Below are 24,429 nucleotides of genomic sequence, written 5' to 3'. Positions count from 1 at the left end.
CCGAGTCGGCGAGAATATCGCTGAGCAGCACCATCGATCGCAGCCTTCACGAGCATATAGAGAGAGGGAAGAAAGAGAGAGAGAGAGAGAGAGAGAAATAACGTGTGCGGGTGAACCAGAATGAGCTCCTGGATTGAGTATTAAATAAAACCTGGCGTCGCTACACACTGCCTTACAGTCTTCCTCTGTCTGGATTAATGCTAGGATCCGATCAGTGGACTCGAGAGCGCCGGTAGAGAAGCTGCACGACTTTAATTTCCATTTAGGGTAAAACCAAAAAGTGCAGAACCAAAGGAGTGGAGCGATCCATTCCTTCAGCCGGTTATTAAGGCCGAGTGAAACGTCAGCTCCTACGCCGGGGTTCGCTCAGCCGTGCGGGACAAATCAATCACTACGGGGCAAACACTACATCATGGACATTCTCTAGCAGCCGGAGAGGCCACAAAAAAAAAAACAGGGGGTGGGGGGAGGTGGGGGGACGGGACGTCCTCGATGTGTGCTGGTCTTAAGTCTTTCCCCAGCTGCTCTGAGGGAAATATCTGAGAGGAAGTGGAGCGCAAGAGGTTGCGCTGAGGGTGACGAAAACCCGAAGTGAGGCTATCTCACCCTGTTGACACCAAGCTCCCAAGCGGCTACATGCCTCCATCGGGCCCAGCTGTGCTGCTTCGTACAGCGTAATTGGGGTCAATTATGGACGGCCTGGGTAGCGCCGAAGGTCAAGGAGGTCGCGTCTGAACAACGTCAGCTTATCTTGGAAATTTGTTATCGTGAAAGCTTATGAGAATAACTAATAAGTATAAGTGTAAGAGTTTGGAGAATCTCTGAAAGGAGGATTAGGGAGGATTCTGGGCTTCAGGAAATATACCTGTAGTCTAGAAAAAAATCCAAATGAAAAGACGCTGTCTATTGTATTGACTGTATTTGCAATTTGGGTTTAAATCCAACAATGGGACCGTTGGAGAATGGGGGGAAAAAAAGAGGAATGATAGCACAGCACAAATCCCAAATAAATAAATATATAAATCGATATAATAGGTTGTTGTCATGCATAAACGATGGTCATGAAAGCTTCAGAAGCGAAAGTCATGCACAATGTATTATGGGTAATAATATGATGTATTTTCTTGCCTATAGCCTCTTCTCCTGTGGAAGGCAGGCCAGCTTCGAGGAGATTAGCCGCAGAGTGTAAATGTGCTCAGGCCTTTGTGTTGCTCTGTACAATACAGCTTATCTGTGCCAGGAGTGAATTGATTTTCCTCCGGCTTGTCTTCCCACAGTATCACAGTGCTGCGTGATGAGACAGCCTGGCCTGAATCTGTCAGAAGCCTCATTGGGAACAACCAGTAAATGACAAAAAAAAGAGAGAAGGTATTCTTACCTTCAAAACACCCAAAACCCCCCCCCCCCCCCCCCCCCCTTTTCCCTGTCACCTCACGAACCCATCAGCAGCCCAGACACACGGTTAGACGCACTACAACAAATACACCATCAGCGCTGGAGACCATCAGCAGGAATACAGAGGGCCATCTCTGCCATTTTGATTACATTTCCTACATCATGGTGGGTTTATTACAATCCCGTTTGTACGCCGGATCTCGGCGCGCGCAGAGCGTGGGAAGAGCTGGCTGGGTTTTTCAAAAGCGCTCTCTTAATAAATGATGTGCTCGACAATCTACTTAGTGCAGTGAATTTAATACAGCGCTGCTGTTTACGGCATCGGCAATGATGAATCACTGCGCGGAGATATTGACTCGCAAAAAATATATATATAAAACACCCCCCCCCCCCCCCCCAAAAAAAAAAAAAAAAATCTTTTGAACAATACCTTTAAGCATGGGCGTAACCATGCATTCCATGGGGGGGGGGGGGGGGGGGGGGGGGTTGTGTGTCCCCCAATGTTGAGGAAATACCAACCTGTCCCCCCCAATATACAGTAGAAAATATTTTCTATATGCCCGCCTTTAATGAACCCTGCCAGCGGATCTGTCTTTTCTTCATCTATTCTATTTATTTGTCTATTCCTTTTTAATATTTTTCCGTTTGTTAAGGAAAATCGGTGTGCGCCCCCCCTCCAACTGTACCCTTGGTTGCGCCCGTACTCAGCGCAAGTTCGTTGATATATTTTAGCCGCTCAGTCTGTAAGAAGTGGAGACAGCAGCCAAGCGTAGAAAAGTGCAGCAGAGCATACGAGCTTTTTTTCAGACAGTAAGTAACTAGATCCCTAAATACTAGGTGACCTTAGCTTAGTATAGAAGGCATCATACCAAGGCTTGGTTTGTTCTTACGAACGTCAATTAACTGTTGATATTTGCACACCCACGAAGTAGGCTAGACCAACGTCAGTTCCAGTTTTTGACCATTAACGTTACATTCACTTGCGTATCCTCCCGCCGAGTTCGTCGTGAACCCTCACGTTGTGACAGACTGTTATAAATGTGAGTTAAAGTGAGGAAAGTTGCGCAGCATTTCGTTCCTTTACACTACATTTGGGTTAAGGACAACTAAGTGGACCCCCCCAATGTCCATACCATGGTTACGCCACTGCCTTTAAGCATTAACTAGGATTTTATTCTTTCAAAGATGTTTACCTAAGGGCTAGATGAAGATTGTCAATGCTCACTCCCAGTCTGGCTTAATGATTCGGGTTTCCCTGTATATTCAAGTGAAGTTTTCAAACGAGGCCAGACTCAGCAGAACGCTCAGATGACGTATGGGAACGGGTCTGCCGTGTGTGTTATTTACTGCTAACCTAATTTCTGAGTCGTAACGATCTCGTTACTGGGCTTCTACCAGCAATAATAGAATATCATTTTTCTGGCCCATGTGTTGTGTCACATCTTTAATTACTCTGCGGAAGAGAAGGGAACGATAACTGTGGGTTATGATAACTAATACAGAAACGATGGCTGTCCATGCCAAACCAAGTATTATTTGGTTTTAGGTCATTTCCCCTTAGAAATAAAGAATGATATGATGGCATAGTCTTTGGTAATAGTGATAGAGAGAGAGAGAGAGAAAGAAGGAAGGCTGGATGAACTTGTGTCATCATAAATGAGCTTGGTGCACTGATCCAAGGCAAACCAAAGCATTCTTTCCCCATGAGGACTACCGTGATCTCAAACAGAACTTTCTGGAATATCACTTACGGGGCAATTTCTCCATTTAGATTTTCCAGAACAGCTGAGGCTCTTAATACACCGAAGTCGCTCGAGGCTTGAGGTTGATACCGCAGACTGAACATTACATTAACCGATCAATTTATTTCCATAAAGCCCACCTGCTACAACACTCATTTAATGCTGCGTGTCATCGTCATATTATGATAAAATGACTCAAAAAGTAAGAAAAAGAACGGAAACTTCTTCACTCCTTCCGTGCTTATAAAAGGACGTTTCTTGTGCCGCTTCGGTTCTCGGAGATCGCCGTTGGAAACTCGCAGAGCCCTGATTTGAAACGTGGGTCCATTCACGTGCTACCGTGATTCAACTACATTCAGCTTCCTTTTTTCTTACTTTGCATGTTCCTCTCTATGGTGCAACACAAAACCGCTACTGCCTGATTGGGCACTTGATGAGAATAATAGAATAATGAGCGTGAGCTGGTTCAAAAAGCCTGACAAAAATAACATTTAAGTGTTTTTATTCAAAAAAAAGCCTGCACTACCCTGCGCAGAGGGTAATGGCCTTCTTTGTAAGGCGCTCTCGAGAGAGGCTACTTCATAACTTAGGCATTGAGGTGAAAAAGGCCTCAGTGCTAATTATTTCCCCGGTAACACGGCGGGTGCTTGTCGCTAAGGGGTCACCGGCGCTTAGCAACACCAACACTTGCAACTCAGGATTCATTTCGGATGTTTTGTCCGTGTTATGTTCGAGGGGGGAGAAAAAAAAAGGAAAAAAGATACGGACCGAAAAAACTCACGAATCCTTCCCGGGCTTGCAGAAGCACACCAGAGCCGTAATGGTTCGTCTTGCGATGGACGTTTACAAGGTTTCAACTTATGCATTTGTCATGCAGCCGAATGGTCGAGTGCATGGGAAAGTGATTGATCAAACGGATATATGCGGGTTGCCTGCCTGTGTTTCGCTGATGTCAGCACTACACAACACGTGTCGAGACAGTGGACTGTGTAAGTTCGGGTATGCCTGCGCATATGGAACTGCAGTTCCAATCAAGCTACTAGGACTAATCGCAAAACAAGACGTTTTCACAGGGTCCCGTTTATGAGGCTACAGTGCATATATCACATTACACAAGTGTAATGTCTATACCACGGAAAACTTTCAGAAATAAAAGATGTTCAGAATTGATGAACAAACAAGGCAAGATTGGAGGAAACGTAAACATTTCCAGTCAAGACCTTCCGTGATACATGAATGGGGAAAAGAGCAGAACGAGCTTAGGACACACCCATGAGGTACATCCATTGTGGATGCCTCACACTTCCGGGATTAGGGGTTCGAATCCCGCCTCTGCCCTGCGTGCGCGGAGCTTAAATGTTCTCCCCGTGATTCGGGGGCTTCCTCCGGGTATTCCGGTTTCCTTCCCCAGTCCAAAGATATGCATTGTAGGCTGATTTGCACTTTCGAGTTGTCCGTAGTGTGCGAATGTGTTAGCGATTGTGCCCTGTGATGGTTCGGCACCCTGTTCAGGGTGTCTCCTGCCTTGTGCCCCGAGTTCCCTGGGATAGGCTCCAGGCTCTCCGCGACCCTGCGTAGGATAAGCGGTATGGAAGATGCATGGAAGAAGGTACGGTTGGGGGAAACCTGCACACGTGCATTTACGGCTTAAAATCCATCCCTGAGGTACAAAATTTTGAGTGGATCTGATTATGTCTGATTATGTCGTGGAAACAAGCGCAATGTCTGAACGCGAACAAACTATTATGAACAAATAGGTTCAGATAATCTGTGAACAAGGAGGCTGCATGAGAATAAAGAAAAAAACAAGGTAGTCAGGAGAAATATCCATTCAAGCACTTCCTGCAGAAACTGCAATGGGCTTAAAACACACCCCTGAGGTACACCCTTGTGGATTTTGAGTGATCTGAAGTCTAATTGTGTCCGTGGCTGTTATTTCCGAACACGTGTACGAAATGAAATCCGTCAGCATCACCACGATAATTATTAATATGCTAGTTTCCCTTCAGTGACTTCCGCTGCGTCTCGTAATTACACATCTCTCAATCTTCGATTCCTCCACACGAAATTAAATCAGAATCTAAATTGTACCTCTGACTACCACATTGAGCGAGTACAGTATGGTCCCTCATTGCCTAAAAGATTCTGAAGTCACACAATAGTAGTATTGTGACAAGCTGAAAAGGCAGCTGTCTAAGGGTTGGGACCAAGCAGGGGCGGAAAGCAGCGGAGAAATTAGCGAGAACACAGGACAAGTTAACTTGATTTTTTGTCAAAAATAATGGGTTGTTGCTCCAGTGTGAGACATGGCCTGAGGGAGCACATTTGCATCAGGATATGAGCAGGCGAACTGGCTGTAACACAACTCCAGAGCCTGCGGGAGTGTCGGGGTTCAGCGCCTTTTTTTTTTTCTTTCTTTCTTTCTTTTTTTTTAACGCAGCCTTTGAAAATAACAGTGCTACTGAAGCGTACGAGTTCAAACAGGTGTGCCAAGTAGCTGGTGCTGTCAGTTAATCAAATCATTTGTGACTAATATGGTGTGTAATGTTCCTCTGGAAATATCTTTAGGTATTTAAAAACGACCCAACTTTTAATGGTCACATTTTACACAGTGGTGGTTTAGCTACGGGTTGCTGGTGCGTAAGACTAAATCAATTATTCAAATATCCTGCTACGTGAAATTCCTGCTGTGGGTCAGCAAATTCTCACATCCATTTTTATCTCCGAGTCAGTGAATGTTGCTAAACCCCTGGTTAATCTCAATGAATATTCATTTTCACACGCTTTGGCTGTAAGAGACTGGACTAGCACGCTGGTGGACCTTTCATAGTGAGCTTTGACTCGGTTTATTTGTCCTCAGAACTGAACTCTGTGGGTAGGTTAATGTGAAATGGTTGCTTTGTTTTTCGTAGTGCCACTCCATATTAGCACATTTCACCAAAGAGAGACGTCGGTTTTGAACTTGAAACGGAGAATAAACCCACCGCTTCTCGCTCCATTCGTCTTTAAACGCTGGATTTAATTTTTTTTTTTTTTAAAACAAGCCATGTCATCACATTACTAATCAGACCAGAGAGGGTAATTAAATAACTGTAAAAAAAATTCTAATAAGAGAAGTCGTGACGCTTCAAGCCAGTTTACGACCCCTCATTGAGAACATCACGGACTTAAAAAGCGTACCAAGAAATGAATGAATGAATGAAAGACGGGAAGAGGATAGGCAACCGAAATCCTAACTACTCCAAAGAGAAAAGCCCTTTCTCCAGCTTCCTAAGTCTCCTAACATTGTTTTTAATGAAAATTCTTTTGGGTATGATCTCAACCCAGTCAGACTGATGCTCCGGTGAAAGAGTTCAGAGTTGAAAAACGCTACGTTGCATCTAATAAAGCCATGCCAGGGCCATGAGTGTGGAAAGATATGGCTGATCGATTCTCTGTCACCCATCCGAGGATGCTCACAATTTCATTAGCGTGAGCGCCGTGCCCTCGGAGTCACCTGGCTTGCCGGCTGAGGAGGAGACGCGGGGCCATTTGCCTTGACGGACACCGTGATTGATCGGCGTTGCCTTGCGTGTATGAGAGTGTAGGAGCACGTGCGAGTCTGTGGATATGAGGGGGGAAGGAAGACACAATGATGACATACACCCCTTTGGGAACGGGAGTAATCTGTAGCATGTCTTTACCGGTGTTGGATTGCTGTTCAGTTCCGAAGATGCATGACGAGTAAGAGAGGCAGAGGTCAAGGTGGCGGGGAAGGAAGGAAGGAAGAAAGGGAGGGCATGAGGACGAGACCGTGTGATCCGTGTTTGTCGTGCCACTGGTAGTCAGAGTATCGATTAATCTGATCATCCCTACACAATGCTGAGAGAATGAGAGGACTGAGAAACAAAGAGATCAAGGGAGCAGGGGGAAGGGGGATGACATGAGATGAGAAGACGACCGCGAGCGAGATTAGACGTGGGGTAGGGTTTCCTCTCGGAGCCAAACGCGGATTCAGATTTACAGCCTGTAACGGCTCGTGTGGCGGGTTTAACTGATTCATAAGGCTCGCTGATTCGTCTCGATCATTACGAACACATCAGGGTGGAAGCGGACAAATTAAACGCCTCCATATTAATGCGCTGATGCTCGTCTAGAAAGGAGATCGATATTTCCAATATCTGCTCTAGGTACGCAAGAATGGCTTGGAGGACGCTAGAAGATACCATTTCACCAGTTCAAAATCTGACTCGTCGGTAATAAAAGATGCCAGGATGAATCAAGGACGCTCATTGGGTAAAAAGAGAAAAGCCATTTTCCAAATGACCTCACTGAATAAAAACCATAGATGTATTTAAAACTCTGACTCAATAGAGATTGAGATGCACAGCAGCATTCGAGTCGGGGATGGGTCAAAGATCACGGGCGCACACAGAGCCGAGGGGGAGGAACTGAGGCTGAATGGAAACAGATGAGGGGAACATCAATCGACGTCCTGCTCCGAAGCCTTGCTGCCATGTCAACCCGCAAAAGGACAATGATCAATCCCGGTACCCAACGGCCCACGGACGTGACGCTCATCATTAAATGGCTATGGGATGTCGATAGTCCTGTCGAAGGACACAGATGAGGCGGGTGACCCTTGACTTCTAAAGGTCAAAAGGGCACAAGGCACACGCTCTACCTCCCCTCCTGCGCTCGCCTTCCTGTCAGGCTGCGTTACACGCCACGTTCGGCTCCCGGCTAATTAATTTACAAGATTCCCCGGGGTGACTGTGACAGTCAACCGTTTGCAGAAAGACGGTAAGAAGGAAAGAGATATGACGACAAAGACGGAGACGAAAAGAACACCGTGAGACAGAAATGAGAGGGTGGGATGAAAGAGTGATGCAGCTAGAAAGGAAGGAACCAGTGTGAGAACGAAGAACAGAAACTGAGAATAAAAAGTGCAGAGAATGATGAGCAATATGACATTGAGAGAGAGAGAGAGAGAGAGAGAAAGCGAGAGAGGGAGAGTGGGAGAAAACAAGAAAGTCCGAAAGTCTCGACCCCTGACATGCCCCATTTTTCACCCGGATCGAGAAAAGACCGTTAGGAATTGAGGTCATACTTTTTTCTTGTTTACTTGTTTTCTCTCTTTTTCTTTTCCTTGGTCATCGGCTGCTTGCTGGAAAGTCACCTTGGCACCTTCGCAGCATTTTCAGCAGAAAACCTCGCTGTGCCGCTCTCCCGACTAACAGTGATCTAGTGCTCACTGGAGAGACCTCCTGAATAGACAGCCTGCTACTGACTGAACTCTGCGTAAGGTGCCAGTATAATACATGTCTGCCTTCAACACTTGTTCAAATACCATCTGGGCTCGTCTATACTCGAAAGGCTACGCCGATGAAAAACGAGGATGCTGAAAGCGGACGGTATTGATGCCTTCGCTGCTGTTTACAAAACACGAAGCATGGGCTATTCAAGCTGGAAACCACAACCTCCGGCTCAAAATTCAATCGATATCTAAAATGCCGGCTTCCAAAACCTTCTACGTGGGAGAAAACATTTCTTCTGCTCTTTCCCAGATGGACAGACATATCGAAACTATTTTCCTATTTCAATAGCAGAGGGAGTTAGGTATCGCCGTGCCAAGCTACAGTAATTTACTCTCCTGTCAGATCATAGAAGAGTTTCGCTAAGAAATTTCAACCAGTACCAAAACTGAGGGGGATTGTCAGGCAAATCTTTACCTAAATGTAGCTTTTGTCTTTTATGAAGACTTACTATGGATAAGCCTCCTGGCACGACGTTATATATTTTGAATCGAAACATAGCCTACCATTTTCCTATCGGGCTAGCGTCTCCTTAAAAAAAGTGCAAATCTGACTGAAATATAATTCCGTGGTTGGCTCGGCTGGATATTCCTCTGTCCTTATGAATATAGCACTGTGGAAACTGGTATGAAACATCGTTCCTTTATAATGGTGATCAACGTTTCCAATGCCTGCTGGATCATTAAAGGTACGTTACAATGCGGATAGCTAAAGCCCGAGGAGGTTTAGCTAACTGGTAACTGTCTTCCATCAAAAAACAAACAAACAAACAAACAAACGAAAAGCATGGAATTTGTGTCAGACATTCCCACACACATGATTTAACACATTTAAAGGTGCGATAGTCAATATTTTTCATTTCTTATTAGTACAAATAATGCGGAAAATGATTTAGAAATGATAAACAATAATAGCCTTTGTTTCAGAACAAGTGTATTACATAGCTGGTAAAAAACAAAAAACAAAAAAAAAAACCCGCCTTCCGGTCCGGAATGTATGTATGTATTTGGATTGGCCTCTTGTCAGTCATTTTACAGCCACACCCCCGAGGCCCTTTCACATCTTAATAACTCATTATATATGTTGATAGTGTTGTAACTTGGCTTTCAAGCAGCTGAATGTCAGTTAGCATATGTCAGTTAGCATGCTAAGTCAAGTTCAACTATGGATGGAAATGGGAGCAGGCTCATGAGTAAAAAAATAAATAAATCGTTCAAATGTTATTCACCTCCACTCATTTACCTGTTAGAGACCTTTTTAAGCCCTGACAAGTCTTACTTAACGTACCCCTAAAGAAAATCGAATCGTTCAGTTAAAATTGCGACAGATGGTTGACGGTCTTCGGACGAATGGCAAAATGTCTAAGTTTAAGCTAGACTGACCTAGGTGACTAAAAACCTTCACAGACACACAAACCCCTTCTTTTGATCACTCTTACACATAGCAAGGTGTTTAAAGTGTTTGTTTCATGATGGAATCCTTTTGAGGAAATTCATCTGAGTGCTAGTCTTGTCACTGCAGTGACTTTTGCTACATTTTTAAGTAACAGAGGAGCAACAGGGACGCGTTATTGCATCATAATATACAAGAGCCAATCAGGTTTCAACATGCAAATGCACACCATGAAAAAAAAAAATGTTGCTTTGTTGTTTTGCGCTATTACATGAGTTTACCAGAGAAAACGTCTCAAATGGACATATTCAGGGAATCTTTTTGAGGCGTGTAAAAGTGTTGGCACCTCTAGCCATTTTTGGCGAATGCTTAATGTGGAAGGAATGACTACTTCATTCACATATACATGAAATCAAAAAAGCACAGACTCAAACGGCGTTCTTACCGACGTGTTCTGGCACTGTATACAGGAGCTGTTGAATCGCACGGCTGGGACGCGCTGGATTTTGCTCTGGATGCTGAACACACATTCATAGTTCTTTTGACCCGACTGGGGCTGGGGAAGGTTTCGAGCTCGCAGTGTGATTGGTCGGACGACACCCGCTGGAACCAGGATATCGCTGCTGTGCAGGATCTGGGGGCACCCCTAAAGATGGAAGAAGAACGATGAGATGAAAATATTTAATCGTGAACACACCTCAAGTCATTCTACACTGAAGAGCACCGAATCTGGACGTATTTACATTCATTATCCATCTTTTCTTAAGAAGAACCATTACTTCCACTCTACTGGACTGACAACAATGACTATGGTTCATTCAAAAGGAACCAGCATTCACACACACACGGAGCCAGATGTGCTACGAGAAAGAAAGAGGCTGTTAGGAGACGCCGAGGAAAAGGCAGAACAAAAGGAGGTTAAAAAGCCCATTACAGAGCTGCCGCGTCCCTCTGCAGCGTTTTTTACTTATTTATTTATTTTTTTTTACAATTTTTTTACGAGCTGCAGGTTTTCCTTGCCGCACCACACTGATGAAGCGGTAAATGAATATCGTCTTCGATATCATTACAGCCTTGTCTGGCTGGAACTGATCGAAGCATTCATCAAAGCCACTGGTATTGACACCTTCACTAATAACGCCGCGCTAGCCTACCGTACTGACGGGAAATATTCTCAGTGTTCAGGACGTGCACTTCAGATATCTTTTTTTATAAAGCACAGCAGAGATGTGACAAAGATCCCGGGAGATTTACCTCAGCTAAGAAGGCAAAGGCGGAAAATCTAGGGAAGAATGGGAAGATTTCGCTAACTGTGAAGCTACCTACTGTACCTACGAGTTGCTTTCATTTTCTAGTAGCACGTTGTATTTTAATGTTAAAGACAACAAGGACTGCTAAGTCCAGTGCATGAGTGTCCCTACTCCAGCTGTCTTTAGTCAAACTCCAAACACAACAATTATTGCATGATGCTGAGTTTGGTCAGTCCTCTTTTTCTCAGTTTCCTCGCAAATCGACTGTGTCCTACCATCAGGTCACCACACAGACTTCTACAAACTATCAGCACCACAACATTAGGTCTTGGCAACAACTGTAGACATGTGTGTGTATGTATATATATAGCTGCATGCCCCATTATTGCGTCGCTGTATTCTCATATTAATACAACGTTACTGTGGTATTATCATACCACAAAAAAGACTATTCATATTCAACACTGCAGTTTGCAAATTCAAAAATCAATTTGCAGGAACATTAACATTTTTGGGCACAACAATAGTTGCCTTGTACACACCCAGCCTGTCACCAAAAAAAATGAAGATTAAACAAATTGAATTATGTGGGTCTTCCAATAAGTATGTGAATGCTTATTGCTTATGTGACTTTACTTATTTAAAAAGTATACTGTTTAAAATGAGAACTTTACGGATTTAGCGTTAATGAAGTAGTTGTTGCAGCGGGCAAATCACCTAATACCTTACATTTCATACATAACATCCATTTTCAGTTAGCCAGTCCGCAAGAAGTGTGTGAACGGCTTTTCGCAAAAGACGTAAATACGGGCTATCTTCTTCTTCTCAGTGATGAGCGGGTGTCCGAAACGGAAAGTTGTGCAGCGCCACCTTGTGTACCGGGGTATTTTTGCTTTTCAATAAGCGCCATCTACTGTCAGGGAGTGAATTTACACTTTCATTCAGCGCGTCGTCCGCGTTTAACGCCTGGGTGTGAACAAACACACACAAAAAACATCCAGGCTCACGTTTCAGTCTAAACAGACCAAAACGAAGACTTTTGAAAAGGAAGGCGTGGCTTCGCCCACATTCGCCCCCTGCTCAGGTCTTCTGGATCATCGCGTATCCTTCCCTGATTCGTCAAGCCCCTATCATACGACCGTTACGCTACCTTGAACGCATACACAACAACACGGAGACTGAACCGCAAGCTTTGCTGGCTTTGTCATCATTCTTAGCAACCATTGTGCAGTTCAATTCTGTATTTTATAACACTGCAGCTGCCTACATGCACAGGAGGCGCGCTACGATTAGAGAAATCGGCAACAAATCTCATTTCAACCTCATTAAGCCCTACATGGAACGCCGGTTTGTTGTGCCTGTCGGTGACTAGCAACCAACTTCCTGTTTACACTTGTATGCGCATACCCAGTGTGCATGAATGGTCACGTGACGTGCGTTTTCGGTCGTGTGGTGTGACTGAAACACGGCGGATGGTTTTCTTTTTAAAAACGCAGCACCAGTGTAAACAGGGCCTTAATCAGCAAGCTTTCATATCTAAACTTTATTTTATTTATTTTTTAAACCATAACTGGAACACCAAACTGCAGTTAATAATTATGAATGCTAAATGAATATAAATGTTAGGTATAAACTGTAAGGTATTTTCTTAAAATATGTGGCTATAGCATACTATACCTTTTAGAAAATGATGTGCAATTTATCTCAGCAGACTTTCACAAAACATTTAAAAACGTTTTTAAGAAAAACTCGAGTCCACGCCCCAGCTTGGCATTTACCCGTAGCTACTCTCTTTTAGCCTACTCTTTGGGTTGACCAGCTTTCCGAAATAATCAATTCTAACACACGAGAGATCACCAGAACTATCTTGTCTGGCTTCCCAGCTCTTAAACTGTAAAAGTTCTATATATAAATAAACATCAGCTCCACCGGGAGCGAAAAAATAAACAAATAAGTGTTCATCCTGGAAAAAATTGCTGATTTCTGGCACCACCTGGTGAGCAAAACGCTCCTTTGGGCATCTTTACCTGGTCCCGGAAGACCTTACGACCTTCACACGCAAAGGAAGAAGGCCATTTTAGACGACATGGTGCTGCGGCCGTGTCCGCTTCGTCCTCTGCCGCAGCTGTGCGTTAGAGTGCGTTTAGTGTGATCTGTTATCTGTTTAACACTGAACAATAATCAAGGAGGCTGTAAAAGTAATTTGCCGGCGCAGGAGTCATAAATCAGAGCCGAGGCCGCCTGGCTCCACGGCGCGCCACACTGCCGAGAGTTTAACAATGATGCAACTCTCTGCGCAGTGCCGCCATCCATCTCCACTCGGCCAGCTGATTCGGCTTGCACGGCGCATCGGTACGCCGATAAATCTCATTTTCATATCGGGGAGTTATGAAAAGCGAGATTTACTCCCTGCCGAGGCACAGGGGAGGCACAGGTGGTGAAGTGAAGGTAGCAGGGGAGGAGGGGAAGTGCGCGATCAGAGCGCGATATGAATCCAATTTATCAGGGTAAATGAATCGGCTTTAGTTCTGCACAGAGGATGGGGAAAAAAAAAAGAAGAGGCTGGAGTTAACCCTGGAAATGATGAACGACCGCACGTCATCCAAACAACCGAGGAGAACCTTCCTAAAGAAAATCAGCCAGCAGAGCGAGTGTTTTACTCATTCGACCGAAACAGCAGGCTTTAATTAACGAAGGAACGACGAGGGTTTAATGTCGCAGAGGAACATCATGACTGGCTGACTGACGCGGTTCGGGAACCGGGATTCGTTTCAGCCACTAAACGCGCGACGCTTTCCACGGCCTGGCGTGTGACTCGTCTCGCTGTGCTTCGAGCTACTGCAGGACGAAGCTGGAGTAAAGTGACAGTGCGGAGGAAGACTCAGACACAGCACACACACCGAGAAGAACACGACGGAAGGAGAGAGAGCGAAACGGAGACAAACAGATAGGAAGAAAAGCAGGAGGACTGAGATAATAGAGGGAGGGGGGGGGGGGGAGTAAAATAGAGAATGATGAGGAGAGAGTGAGTGTATTTGTACGAGCCATTTCGCTACATGGTTACTCAGGCTTGTGTGCATTCGAGTGGGTTACATGAGGGTTTTTCAGCCCAATCCAATCCATTTCAGAGTGCTTTTACAAAAAGATGATTCAAAGAGCAGGAAAAAAGGGTAGAGGGGGGGAAAAAAAATTAAAAACCACAGCGGCATGAAAACATATATAGATATTTAGCGCAGGTGAGTCCGCTAATGGATCATAATGGACTTTTCATCAAGTTTCCTCTCCACTTTTTTTTTTTTTTTTTTTTTTTATAAAGAATGGGACTCAGGTGCTCTGTCCCAAATTTCCTCAAAAAAGCCAGACTGGATCATTAGTTCCATCTTGCTTTCTAATTTGCTAAATAAATCTTTTTTTAAAAAAATCCCTCCTGAAAAATTCTTTCCATATCTAATATCTAAAAACTCAGCTGAGAGAAAAAGAGAAAGAGAGAGCGAGAAAAAAAAAGAAACACACAGGAGTTTTGACTAAAAAACAAACAAACAAACAAAAAAAAAAAGGTAGACAAATGATGATCGATATTCACTGTGTGAAATATCCAGTGTGTATGATGGACCTTTCAGAGCCTGTTGCTGTTCTTTATCAATAATTAAACCGCCAACGTCCCTCTGCACAAACCCTGCTGCTTTGCCCGGAATATAAACAGGACTGATAACGGCTGGTGTTATCATTAATCCAACTCAAAGCGCCGCTCCTCCACTAGACCCATTTCCATTCTGCGAACACATATTGTGTTGAGATTATACGTCACATCAACCAGCGGCTATACGCTGTAATCTTCAGGCTGGGTGTGAATCCCTTCCCTCAGCACTGTCTGTGTTCTCAGCACAAAGGCACCATCAAGAACATTTTTAAGGCCGACTCCCTTAATGTCAGCTGCCTCGTTTTCATTAATGAGATCCAATCTGCAGTTAATTACAAATTAAACAACTCGGCGATGGAGTGTTTGCTGAATGTGGTTTAAAGGGTACAGATAGAGTGAAGGGCTTGTTAAGAAGGGATTAAGAGGAGAGCATGCTGGGATATCACGCCCAATTCTCATTACTTACTGTTGGACAATAAGGACATTATTTAGGCTAATTTGGCGTTTGGTTTTGTGCTCTTCTTCTTCTGAAGCATTGAATGGTGAGCCATGATTAAACACTCGATCCTTACACCGAAACTGAATGATGAACGCTGATGATGAACTGTACTGAGACCCCTTAATGCGAACCTTAATCATGAATTAATTATGATGAACCCCTAATGGTCAAGCCTAACGGTGGAACATTACAGTTAAGCGTAACAGGGAATCCTAATGGTTACATTGATCCTTAATGGCGAATCCTGGTGGTAAACCCTTTTGCTTAATGCGAAACGGGAACGCTTACAGTAAACCCTAATGATGAATCCTTATGTCGGTTCTTAATAGGGAACTCTCACGATGAACCCCCAATAGTGAGTTCTGATGATCAACACCAGTGGTAAACACTCTGAACCCTACACTACTACTACCACCGAGGGGTCGACGTATAATTCAAAGTGCTCAGTTTTCTAAAAAAGTTTTACTTGGAACCGTTTCTGATGGGGAAACTAGTGGGATCTTCGCATTAACCCCTAACACTGAGCCCTAATGATGAACCGTACATTGACCCTTTAGGGTGAAACCTTATACTTTTAGTGGGGGGAAAAAAGTCCATCCTTAATGATTCTTCAATTGTTCCTTTGTAGGAACCTTTAACGATTCAAGAAATAAAGATTAAATAAAGGCTGGAAAATAAAACCTCTAATAACCTCTTGTACTCTAATGGTAAACCCGTACAGTTAACCCTAACCCCATCAAGGTGCCACTATTGAGCCCTTAACCCTATCTGCTCCACGGGCGTCGTATCATGGTTGCAATCTGACCCCAATTTCTTAGGACGCTGGGATATGCAAAGAGACGCAATTTGCTATATTGTAGTGAAAATATGTGACAAATAAATAAAATGTAATGGTGACCATTTACAGCTAATCCTAATGATATACCTAATTACTGTACATTGCCCTAATGGTAAACCGTTACAGTTAATGGTGAACCCAAATAGTGAACCCTTACAGATAAGCCTAATACTGAACCCTTACAGTTAAGCCTAATGTTGAACCCTAAGGTTGAACCTTACAGTTAATCCTAATGGTGAACCCTTACAGTTAAACCTAATGATGAACCCTAATGGTGAACCCTAAGGTTGAACCTTACAGTTAATCCTAATGGTGAACCCTTACAGTTAAACCTAATGGTGAACCCTAAGGTTGAACCCTAACAATGAACCTTACAGTAAATCCTAATGTTGAACCTTACAGTTAACCATAATGGTGCATCCTAACAGTTAAGCCAAATGGCGAACCCTAATGGTGAACCCTTACGGTTAACCCTAGCCTTCAATCCTAACAGTGATCCTAATGTTGCACCTTAATGGTGAACCTTTATACTCTTAGGGAAATCAAGGTTTCCTATCTGAAAGAATCCTTAACTATACAGAAAGCACCTGAAGAATCCTTAAAGAAAGAAAGAAAAGGCTGTATAATGAATCTTAACGGTGAACTATTACCAAGATCTATAACGATTCTGTAATTCTTGATAATTAACCTTTACAAGAAACCCGGAATCCTTATGGAGAAACCCTTATCCTTAAGCAGATGGTGAACCCTACCGTTGACACTAATGGAACAACCTTACGCTGATCCCTTTCGGTGAACCCTATTAGTACATTTTAATACAACGTGAACCCTTACAGTAAACTCTGGTGATGAGTCCTACTCATCTGCATCTGACCGGAAAGGAAAACATAGAGAAATCGTATCCGCTTCACCGCAGGCGTGAACGGAGCTACGCATTCAGGTTGATGGCTCTTTACTTCCTGTTTAATAACTCATGTTGGCATGTTGATTTTTGAATTTTGATGTTGAATTATCGAATAAACCTGCAGTATTGCCGGTATTGTTTTGACCATTTCTTGTAAATCTTTCAGGTTAAGTACATTAAGCATGGCTATTATTATTTTTAGCATTATCCTGAGCTGTACGTAGACGTATGTAACTGTATCCAGGCCGGGAGCAGCTGCTTCGTTCCCCAGCAGGCCCTTTTCCTAATACTGATTAGCACCCCATTAGGCGAGTCCTGCTAACTTACTGCCTGCTGACAGTCTCTCCATTAACCTTACAGTGCATAGGCCAGTTATCACACTGCTAAGCATTATTGTCTGTTGAAACATTAAAAGCTTGAACGGGGGAGAAATAATAGTCTTGCCATGAATGCACAGAGCCACGAACGCACACACACAAAGACACACAGACCTATACGCACTGACACACAAACAAACGCAATGCAATCTTTCACTACGTGCTGACCGCTGGAAAGACAAATGAGCTGTTGATTGCACAAATTCCCAAGCAACCAATTGCTCGGTCACTCACTCAATTTCTCTCATTTTTCCATCACTTCCTCCCTGCTAATCCCATTTTCAGGCTCTGTATGCTATAAGCCGTGAAATATGCTCCCTTCGCTCAGTGGGGAAACAGCAGGAAGAAGAAAAAAAAAAAAGAAAAGAAAAAAAAAAAACCCCTCCCAGCTCCAAATCGTTTGGGAACTGTTCCAATTAAAAATGTCGCATGATGTATTCACAAAGTAGATGCTGATGGAGCGGCTAAACAGGCGCGAGCGCGACTCGCATCCGTCGCTCGGCTAATGCTCTTAAACTGTGACTGGTGGTTAAAGGAATACTTCAGCTATACAAGCTACAAGCTAACGGGAGTGAGAAAGACTGCTAACTAGGGAGAGTTTTTAACTGCATTTGCACAACAGGACCATAGCAGCTTCTTGGGGGTAAATGACTGCAGTAAGCTAACCTTTAAGAGCAGGAGCAGGATGGGCCAGCTGTCTTATTCTGCACTGAGGTCTGGACTTGGGTTTATATTTTAATTACGAGATTGAAGAGAGGACGACGTCTTAGTAATGGATTCACTAAATGAGCGGCTTGCGCTGGAAATGCACTCGCCACAAACAGGTGCATCACAGAAAAATTTGAATATCGTGGAAAGGTTCGTTTTTTCCGCCGTAATTTTATTCAAAAAGCGGAACTTTCATATACTGTAGATTCATTACACATAGAGTGAAATATTTCAAGCCTCGTTTTGTTTCAATCTCGAAGATTACGGCTTACAGCTCACGGAAATCAAAAGTCCGGTATCTCGAAATATTAGAATAAAGGATTTATAATAGAGAAATGTCGACCTGAGAAGACTCTAATCTGCGAATTAACTCAAAACACTTGCGGAGGTTTCCTGAGGCTTTAATCTGTCAGGCTGGTTCAGTACACAACCACAGTCACGGGGAAGATGAAAGTAGATGTTGCGTTTCATTTGGAAATCAAGGTCCCAGAGTCTGGAGGAACAGAATCCGAGTTGCTTGAAGTCCAGTGTGACGTATCCACAGTCAGTGATGATTTGGGTTGCCAGGTCATCTGCTGGTGTTGGTCCACTGTGTTTTCTCAAGTCGAGAGTCGATGCAGCGTCTACCAGGAGATTTTAGAGAACTTCATGCTTCCATCTGCTGACGAGCTTTATGGAGATGCTGATTTCCTTTTCCAGCAGGACTTGGTACCTGCCCACAGTGCCAAAACTACTAGTAACTGGTTTACTGACCATGGTGTTACTGTGCTTGATCGTCCAGCCGACTCGCCTGACCCGAACCCCATAGAGAATCTACGAGAGACACCAGACCCGACAATACAGACGAGCTGAAGACCGCCATCAAAGCAACCTGGACTTCCAGAACACCTCAGCAGTGCCACAGGCTGATCGCCTCCATGCCACGCCGCACTGACGCAGTAATTCCTGCAAAATTCCTGCCAAAAATCAATCAAGTCTTTTGTGATTTTTTGCGGAAAACTACTTGAACTGGTGAATAGCAGGAAATAGTTTTGCACGGTCTTTCGCAGTGATGTTTGTTGGTAAACGAGACCTTTTAGCTGTACTCGTACTTGGCTGAATGTGCGTCGTGATGACGTCACATGACGCGTTTTGCCACAAATATGCGGAAATCTGCGGTAATCCATTCATGCGATCGCAAAATCCTGGAGGGACTAACTATTCACCCTATATTTTTCCATGCATAACCGTGGTTCTTTAACCCATTATCTCCATACGTTAGCTTGGGTATCATATGTTTTTAGCTTAGTATCAACCCCATTTTAAACTAGCTTATGTTTTATATTATGCTGTGTATTGTTAGCACCTTAGCTAGCTAAGAAGAAGATTAGTATAATACCATGCTAATAAACAATAACAGCTCCACTTGCTATGCTCACGTCTTCACAATTTTATATAACAATTTCATCTAACAGCAAAATATTTCCGTTGTTTTTCTTTACCGTACGTTCACACCAGCAAGCGACAGACAAGCATTAACGCAGAACAACGATTCCAGCGACCGCTGCAAACATCAAAGCGACAGTGCGATGGACGACCTTTCACTTGAGCTTTTCTTCATTTTACGTAAACGGCGCATGAAGAATATTCGGAAAGGGTTAAAAGCGTACGTTTAGAAAGAAAGTGCTACGTTTTGTGGTGTTCGTCATCTCTTCTTGTTCGGTTAGGGTGACCAGTTTCCTCTTAAACTCAGTGACTTCACTCCTGGCTAGGCTGTGGACATGTTCCTCAAACCTATCTCTATATCTCTGAGCGAAAGTATGAAGTGGCAATTAAGGGACCCACTTGAGTTGTTTTGCTCCGTTTTGTCGCAAAACCTCACTAAAAATCTCAAGAAAACATCTCTGAGCCTCTTAGAACGTTCTCCGATTGGGTTATCAGAGTAGAGGATGCCGACGTGAACCCCTCTGGCAGGAAGGCTTTCGCTAATGCTAAAACGCAGATAGCTTATCGCCTCTGGCTGGCGTGGAAGCAGCGGAGAGTCGAAGTAGAAATCTGGAGCACAGCGTGGGAGTGAGCAGAATGGCTCCGGCTCCACGTCAGCCGGTGGGCAGCAGCAGGCTCGGTGGGACTTTTCCCATCGGCCCTGGAGACCAAACGAGTGGCTGACGGAAACCTGCCGCGTTGCTTCCTGTGCGTCCGGGGCGTCTGGAGGCGCACTTCCTGCTGAGCTAATGGCTCCGGTGTCACTCATCCCACAATTAATTACCTCTGGCCACCGGGTGTTAATGAAAGAGTCGCCCCACTGAGACCCGGAGGGGAAAAGGAGTGTGTGTATATGTGTGTGTGTGTCCGTGTGTGGGGGGTGAAAGCGTGAGACATGGAGGAGAGAGTAAGGGAAAATGAGTGTGAGATGAGAGTCACAGAGAGAGAGAGAGAGCGAGAGTAAGAAAGAGAGGGATGAAAGAAGAGAAACACAGGAGGTTCATTTGATATGCAGGACTCCCTCTGGGAAAAGGACAGCGTGTGTGTGTGTGTGTGTGTGAGCATGTGTGTTGGTGCACTTATCCATTAGTCTCAATGATCCTCTCCCTGCAGTGCTGGTCTTTAAGGTTAAACATCGACATGAGCTAATTAAGCTGTGTGTAATGATGAATGCTATGGAAAAGGCGGATGTTACAGTACTCTAGCTGGGCTGTCAGTCAAACAGCGCTTGCTAAGCTAACGCTAACCAACAAACACCTCGGGGCGGGCGTAGTGGGACACAGAATCAATAAATAAAACAGTAATAAGCTTCGGCTATGCTTAGACGTGTACTATTACATTTCCATGTAAACAGTGATGAGTAGTTGAACCGCGAAGGGATGCATTAGCGTTTTCAACGTCAACATGATTACATACATTACACACTTGTAAATAATGACTGTAGTCACTCGTGTAAAAGAATAAACATATCCCTCTCTTAACCGTACGGAATCGCTGTTTGCAAAGGACTAATGGACGCGTTCAGCACAGCTGCACTTTACAGAGATGTTTTTGTACTAGGGAGTCTTGTTTGGGAAAGTTGGATAGGAAAAGCGCTGGGCAAAGCACCAAAATCTAATCTAATATTGATATGGTACGGAGATGTTTATTTAACGTCGATGGAAGGAGTCTCCAGTGTCTGTGCTTTATAATAGTCAGGACGTTTTCCACCATGGGAAAGTCTTCAGGACAGAGGTGGGGTTTTTTTTTTTTTTTTTTTTTTGGCTTGAGCTTCCAGAGAGAGGAAAAGAAGAGAGACTGGTAAGGGAAGCTGTGATAACAGGAACCGACTGCTTTCGTGGGCGTTTCACAACAGAAATGTATTTGATTTCTTTTTGTTTGTCTGCACTTATACAGCGCTTTTTTTGGTTAAAACCTTAGCTTTACACTGGTTCTCATTCACCCGTTCACACACACACACCCACACACAGATACACCCCAATGGTAGCAGAGCTGCCATGCAAGGCGCTAGCTTGCCATCGGGAGCAACTTGGGGTTCGACGTCTTGCCCAAGGACACTTCGAAGTGCCAACCCTACGATTAGCGGACAACCCGCTCTACCACCTGAACCACAGCCGCCCAGCTACAAATGGATTAAAAAACAAACAAACAAACAAAAAAACACCACACAAAGATCGGTGGCTTCATGGTTAGCACGTTTGCCCCGCACCTCCGGGGTTGGAGGTTCGAATCCCACCTCCGGGGAGGTTCGAAACCCGTGCTTCGGGGGGTTTCCTCTGGATGCCCTGGTTTCCTCCCCCAGTCCAAGTTGTAGGTTGATTAGCATTTCCAAATTGTCCATAGTGTATGAATGTGTGCGATTGTGCGCTGCGATGGGTTTGGGATTGGGTTGCGCCCCGAGTTCCCTAGGACAGGTTCCAGGCTCCCCCTGTATAGGATAAGCAAGCGGTATGGAAAATGGATGGATGGGTAAAATTTGAAAAAAGTGGTTCAAGAGAAATAAATACACATGCTGAAATAGGAAAAAGACCACCTTCACCTTAGGCTGCATCACACCACCCTGCTATTGATCACTGATATTCCTACTTCCTACCATTTTGTTCCTTACTTACCGTACGTATGTGACCTTTCTGCAATCTGCACACGTACACTGCGGCAAACATAAGAGTTCAGACGTCATTTATTACTGTCTACTAAGTTTTACTCAGGTCAAAAGCATTGAAAAGTCATTTTTGGCAACCCTACAATAAGCAAGTAAAGTCAACCTGAACCAAACAGAGATTAAGCTTCGTTATTAGCAGCTATCAGAGAACCGTGATTTAAGAGTGCAAGTGGATATAAAACGGTGTTAAACGAAGCATTTCCCGGACAACAGGCTCGCGTTCTGCCACCGTCTCAAAGCGAGCCGAATGCGAAGCAGGCTTTGGGGCCAAACAGGACAATAATGTCTCATCTGTGCAGTGCAAACGCCATCGAGCGTGATAAATCCCGCTCCTAAATCTGCCACACATCTTTATCCCGCCAAGACTAACTCTGTCATAAAAGTTTTATATCTCAGACCCCGAAATTCCCATCCCGCAGCCTGCAGGGACTCGTCTCATTCGCTGTTGACTCACGATTCGTTCTCTGTTAAAAGGCAGACGTTTTTTTTTTTGTTTTTTTTGTGTTTTTTTACAGCTCGCTTATGGCTCCGTTTCTCGAGCGGACGGCGGAGAAGTCAGGAAGGAAGGAACGGTTCGTAATTAAGGGTCGCGGATCAGCCGTGGGCAAAGGTCAAAAGCCACCTGTTTACCCAAACAGCATGTGAATCCTCGTGTGTCCCTGCAATGCATAACAAATGGGGGTAATACAAAACCCGTTAGCCAGCCTTGTATGGAAATGGTGAATTTGAATAGATGGCGAGTGCAGTGCTGAGTGTAACGTGGCCCGGCAGCTGTGCTCAGTGCTGCTTAAAGGCACAACATAAAGATTCATGGCGCATCTAATTGGCCATGCGAAGGTCAACGAATGTATGTGCGGAAATGAGGAATTTCCACGAGGAGCGCGGACGAGCGCGTCCGTCAACACGCGGACATATGGCTCGGGCCGGAGCCGCTTCGCACTCGGTGCTATCGCTCAAAGCAAACGGTGCGTACAAAAACACAGGAGAGAGAGAAAGAAACAACAAGGCAGTAGGGATGTCACGGTGGGAGATTCTGACAGCACAATTAGAATGTCATGAAGAATCACAATTAAAAACCGTTTCCCCCCCCGGCTTATAATTTATTCTCAGACCTAAAGGAAAAATCAACCAATCAACTAAAAAGTAATCATGTATTAATAGTTAAACAGGCGAATAAAGATTGCTATCTCGCTTACTCGCTTGAAACTTCACTGGTTTTCAGTGCAACAGACTTTGTTTTAACGCTGAGGCCAGCAGACTGAAAAATGTTTCCAAGTCACGGCCCAAAAAAAAAAAAAAAAAAAAAAAAAAAAAAAAAAAAAAAAAAAAAAAAGCCCAAATAATCGACTCGAACGAAAACAACATCTAACAGAAGGCTCGCCTAATTAGAGATGTTATTTGAGTCTGGATAGCGTCCTCATTTTCACATGCTGGAATGTTTAAACGAGGCTGTGTTGTGCTTGCATTGGAGTTATATAACTGTTTTTATTCCGCACTGTACTGTATTCCGCTCAGTCGAGTCACTGTGTGTCTCTTTGTGTTTCTGATTTCCAACTTCTGATCAAACTAATTAATAAAACTAGTTCCTACTTAGAGCTAGACAACGTATTTGGTGCAGCAGGTGACAGGATTCAGAAAAGAGCGGCATGTCAGAGTTCCGAGGTGGGTTTTTTTAGGGGTTTTTTCTTCGTCGGCATTTTAGCGCTTTTTTTTTTTTTTTTTAACTGATTCTCATTCACCCATTTACTCACACACCAATGATAGCGGAGCTGCCATGCAAGGCGCTAGCTTGCTATTGGGAGCAATTTGGGCGTCAGCGTCTTGCCCAAGGACACTTCGGTATGTGGAGCCACGTGGGCGGGGAATCGAACCGCCAACCCTACGATTAGTGGACAACCCGCTCTACCACCTGATCCACGGCCGCCCAATTTTTGTGCCATTAAGATATATATGAACCAATCGGATGACGTTGCTCTTATACAAACATCCATTCATCCATTTTGCATACTGCTTATCCTACACAGGGTCGCAGGGAGCCTGGAGCTTATCCCAGGGAGCTCGGGGCACAGGGACGCGGATGCGCTGGACAGGGAGCCAACCGATCATAGGGCACACGCATTTACACAATACGGACAATCTGGAAATGCCAATCAGCCTACAATGCATGTCTGGGGGAGACAAACTCCATGCAAACTGGGTGGGATTCAAACCCCCAACCCTAGAGGTGTGAGGCAAACGTGCTAGCCACTAAGCCTCTTAAACAA

General features: G+C 44.3%; 1 protein-coding gene across 1 annotated transcript in view; it reads right to left on the bottom strand.

Annotated features, from left to right (window-relative positions):
• plxna3 (plexin A3) overlaps nucleotides 1-24,429 on the bottom strand; it is a 194,902-nt gene that overhangs the window by 43,354 nt on the left and 127,119 nt on the right. Inside the window, exon 10 of the mRNA XM_053680416.1 lies at nucleotides 10,269-10,469. Within this exon, the coding sequence (XP_053536391.1) occupies nucleotides 10,269-10,469 (201 nt within the window). The remainder of the gene's footprint in view (nucleotides 1-10,268; nucleotides 10,470-24,429) is intronic.

This window comes from Ictalurus punctatus, chromosome 5, assembly GCF_001660625.3.
Source record: "Ictalurus punctatus breed USDA103 chromosome 5, Coco_2.0, whole genome shotgun sequence".
NCBI lineage: Eukaryota > Metazoa > Chordata > Actinopteri > Siluriformes > Ictaluridae > Ictalurus > Ictalurus punctatus.
This window is presented reverse-complemented; position numbering and strand designations above follow the sequence as displayed.